At 34.7% G+C, this 4,819-nt stretch overlaps 1 protein-coding gene across 1 annotated transcript; it reads right to left on the minus strand.

The window, feature by feature from the left end:
* Positions 1-3,228: 3,228 nt before the first annotated feature.
* Positions 3,229-4,146, minus strand: LOC102481251 (olfactory receptor 4A47). The gene has a single exon (XM_014583281.2). It carries the CDS (start codon positions 4,141-4,143, stop codon positions 3,229-3,231), a length of 915 nt encoding a protein of 304 aa, XP_014438767.1. The 5' UTR covers positions 4,144-4,146.
* Between the last annotated feature and the right edge of the window lie 673 nt (positions 4,147-4,819).

Genomic DNA, 4,819 nt, shown 5'->3' on the forward strand with positions numbered 1-4,819 from the left:
GATTGCACTTCTCAAAGCTCCACATATGTAAATTCTTAAATTAGTGTTCCAAAATTGGATTTTATTTAAGTAATAATAGAGCTTTGTTTTATTTAATTGTTTTTAGTGAGAGATTTTTGCTATAGGACATTCGCATTTACTGGAGAGACAGAAACAGAGAGACAGAAAGTAAGAAATCACCCTCCATTCTCCTTTCAGAGTTTTGGCACCTACACACACACATGCCCAATGTGAGGTTTAAGCCACTGGGTCTGGGACTCAAACCACAGTCGGCTACATGGGACTCCAGAGACATAACCATTAGGCCATATGCTGGTCCCAAGCTTTGTTTTCTGATAGAATATTTTAATCTATTTTAGCTTAATTCATATTTATTTTAATTTTAACATAATTTTGGAACGTGATCAAGAATAGTTATAACTCTTAAAAACAGCAGTTATAAGGGATTTCTAGGCTTATCAGATTAAAATGTATTATTTATCAAATATAATTATATTGTACGTTGGTTGAAAAATAAAAAAAAAAAGATCAGTGGAACAGAATGCAGTCCTTATTTAGATCCAAATGCATATGAAATTTAGAATGCATTCAAGTTGGGATTTCAAATAAATGCTGAAAATAGAATTATGCAACTATTTTTAAAAATAATTGTTTTATTTCATTTTATTTATTCCTTAATTTATTTTAATTTGACTAGAGACAAGCAGAGAGAGAGAGAAAGTCACTAGGTCTGGGACTTGAACCATGATCAACCATGACCAGCACCTTAACCACCACGCCACCTGCTGGTCCTGAATTATGCAGCTATTAAAAAAATAATAGTAAATTTAAGGAACCGGTAGATGGTAAATGGTTACATCACTAGACTCCCACATGATCTACTGCTGTTCAAGTCCCGAACCTGGAAGCTACAAACACAACAAGCACCTGTGCATGTGTGCCCAAAATCCTGAGCAAGACTAGAGGTGAAAGGATTGTGGTGTTGCCGTTCCCCTGGTTGTGATTTCTTGCTTTCTGTTTCTACATCTCTCTCTGTCTCCCTGGCAAGTACATGCACCGTGAAAAAAAGAAAACAACAACCCTAAAGTTTAGAGAAACAATGTAATTTCTGCTCAACTCCTATATCAAAATCAATGTCACATGAATTACAATTTTATTTATTTATCTATGCCATGAGGGATCAAGAGAGAGACAAAGATCCCCAACAGAGTCTTCACACTGCCATCCATCTCCAGCCTGGGCCAGCATTAGTCATGGGCAGGGTCATGCCCAGTACATGCAGAGAACCCCAGACCCCTCCATGGGGGTCAGTATCACAGAGAATTGGGTGACTGCCAAACCACTGTCAGCCCCTAACAATTTCAACGTAAGATATAAACCCACAGGAATGCTTTTAAAAATTAAATGCTAAAAAAACAGTTGAAGAATATTTTGTTGTAAAACTGTTTTCAATTTGCCAGATGGCATGTGCACATCACAGAGAGAAATAGAGATAAAATGAGAGAGAAGGATAGTGATGCCATAACTATTGCCCCCCATTTCTCCATCGAGTCAGGATTTGGGGCATGTATAAACATGTGTTATGTATTTTTCTAGCCTCCATGGCAGGATTTAAAGTGCACAGTCAACAATGAAAGATACAGCTCCCTTAACCACTAAGCCGTGGGCTGACTTAGAGCTGTTTAAATAAGGTTTGAAAACCAAAGAAACTATTAATAAAAAATAACTGTATATTTTTTGGCAATAAATATGAACATCAGTTTTTTAAATACATATTCCAATAAGCCATTGATTCAAACACATATGCCAACAATTCCACAATTACACTGCAAAAATACATATACTTATTATAAAATTATTTGTCATAAAAAAATTGAAAGTAGCACAAAGAACACAGAATATATTTTTTTTAGTAATACCTTTCTAGGAGAGAATAAGGCAGTATGAAGAAAATAGAATCAGATATATTTAGACTGAAAAGAACTTGGAGATGTTGTGTAGCAAAATTAAAACTTCTGTGCACATGGAAAGAATACATACATACGTGTGTGTGTATACACACTTGGATTTGTGAAGATTTCTACATGAAGACTCTTAAAAAACATAATAAACATATTATATATGCCAGATCTGGGACTCAAACAATGGACTGTGTAGGAGGCCAGTGCCTTAACAATCATGACACCTGTTGGCCACTTAAAACAGTTTATATATATAGTTGATTCTAGAGAAGAGCCCTGAAAAAATATGCTTAGAGATGAATAGAGTCTTATTTTTAATTTTATATCATTTTGCATTGTTTTCATTTTGTGGATTATTGTTCTCTATTTTGCCATCAACTTTTGTTTTTAAAAAGTGGAAGAAACACATTAAAAATATTTTTAGAGAATTAAAATTAAATTGAATAAAAAAGTCTATACAGAATTAAGTATTTAACATAGTATAATTAAAAGAATGAACTCAAGTGATAGCAATCAAGCTAAAAACAAAACTGAGTTTCATTAAAAGTCAAAATATAAATGCATAGATTAACTAAAAATTGGTACAATTATAAAACTCATTTGCTGAATGATAACATCAGTTACTACTATATATGCATTATACTCTTGTACGTGATATTAAAAAAGAGATTATAGGGAACCAGCAGTTAGCGTAATGGCTATGTCGCTGGACTCCCACATAGTCGACTGCAGTTCGCGTCCCGGACCCAGTGGCTTAACAACCCATGCCGGGCACGTATGTGTGCGTGCCCAAGATCCCGAGAGGAGAATGGAGGAGAAGGGATTGTGGCATGACCATCCCCCCTGGAGGGGTGATTTCTCGCTTTCTGTCTCTATGCCTCTCTCTGTCTGTCTAGGGAGCGCACGTGCCCTATAGCAAAAACCTCTCCAAAAAAAAAAAAAAAAAGAGAGATTATAAAGCTTATACTCTAACAAAAGAAAGAAATTTTTATTACAGGAAGACTATATAGATCAACTTTTATTCCCACTATTATTTTTTATTTATGAATAAAAATTAGGGAAAATTATGAACAATAATAAAATAACTAAAACTACATTAGATAACACTATGTATGTTTAAAGTTTAGAATAATACATAGTGACATAGAAAAATTTTTAAAAAAATAAAGATGGCATTGCATCTCAGAAAACTTTTAAACCCCCAAAAGAAAAACTCTAATATCAAATGCATTCTTCATGATGAGAGATTCACTAATTTACTTACTGATCAAACTTTTTTTGTCCACAGCTTCTTCATGGCGTTTTTCATCTCTGAGTTTCTTAGTGTGTAAATTAAGGGGTTCAGCATTGGTGTTACGACTGTATAAAATACACTCAATGATTTGTCAATGGGGAAGGTCTTAGCAGGTCGTGCATACATAAAAATACAGGGAACAAAGAAGAAGACAACCACAGTGATGTGGGAACCACAGGTAGAGAGGGCTTTCCACCTTCCTTCCTGACTCAGGTTTTTTAAAGAGTACAAGATAATACCATAAGAGATAAGTAAGACCAGAAATACAGTTGCACAAATTAGTCCTCCATTGGCCGCTACTAGGAGGCCAATAACATAGGTGTCAGTACAGACAAGTTCTAATAAGGGATACATATCACAGAAAAAGTGATCAATGACATTGGGGCCACAGAATGGAAGCCCATAAATAGTACTAAGCTGAATGACAGAGTGCAAAAATCCTCCAACCAAGGACACCACCAGCAACAAAACACACACCAATTGTCTCATGATAACCAAATAATGCAAGGGCTTACAGATGGCCACATAGCGGTCATAGGCCATTACCACCAGAAGAAAGACTTCTGACCCACCAAAAAAGTGTTCAGTAAAGAGCTGAGTCATACAGAATTTGAAGGATATGGTATCATATCCAAAGAACAAGTCTGAAATCAATTTTGGGGAAATGGATGAGGAATAAATGACATCCATAAATGATAAACTAGCAAGAAAGAAGTACATGGGTGAGCCCAGGGTCTTACTGACAGTAACAGTCACAACAATGAGCAGGTTGCCCACCATGGTCAAAGTGTAGAAAAGCAAGAACATCACAAAAAGTACTTTCTGTGTTTCTGGGTTCTGTGTAAGGCCCAAGAGGACAAAGAAAGTTACATTGTTTCTTGGTTCCATCTAATCTTTATAGGCTCTGATGTCAGATCTTGAAAGCACTTTACCTATAAAACAAGGAAGAAATCTTTATAGTGTTTTAAAATTTATTTTTTTAAAGTAGTATAGTCTTACAGTCTTATTTATTCAGTCAAATAAAAAAGGTGTATGGATTATTTGTGTAATTACATGATGGACTTTGGAATTGCCAGATTGAAAAAGACCCTCAGTGATACATAATGTGATGTGGATCCCAAAATGACAGACCAATTGAAAAATTAATTATGATACATTCATATTAATTAAAGGGTTCACAGTGTTAAAGCATGCAAATCACACACATAATACAAGGTTTTTAAAGAAAGCAGTTTTTTAGCTGTAATGTAAAGGGAAATAAGAATTAATTGTTGGAGAAATTAGGAACGTAATTCTATGAAAAGTTATAGTATGTAAAAAGGAATAAAAGTGTATTTGAAATGTCAGTTAAGATAATTTAATAATCAAAGTAGTTACAACTAACAATAAATGAATCTTCTGATATTATATAAGTATCCAGCCCGAAGCATTTCCAGTGGATTTCTAACCTATGGTCACTAAAATCTGATCTTTCTAAATCAGGAAACAAGACCGTTAGGTGACATAGATGCAGGCTTCCTCTCCATAGATGCAGGCTTCCTCTCCAAATTCTTTTCTTACAATT

This window comes from Tupaia chinensis, unplaced genomic scaffold (genome assembly GCF_000334495.1).
Source record: "Tupaia chinensis unplaced genomic scaffold, TupChi_1.0 Scaffold144217_1, whole genome shotgun sequence".
In the NCBI taxonomy this organism is placed as follows: domain Eukaryota; kingdom Metazoa; phylum Chordata; class Mammalia; order Scandentia; family Tupaiidae; genus Tupaia; species Tupaia belangeri.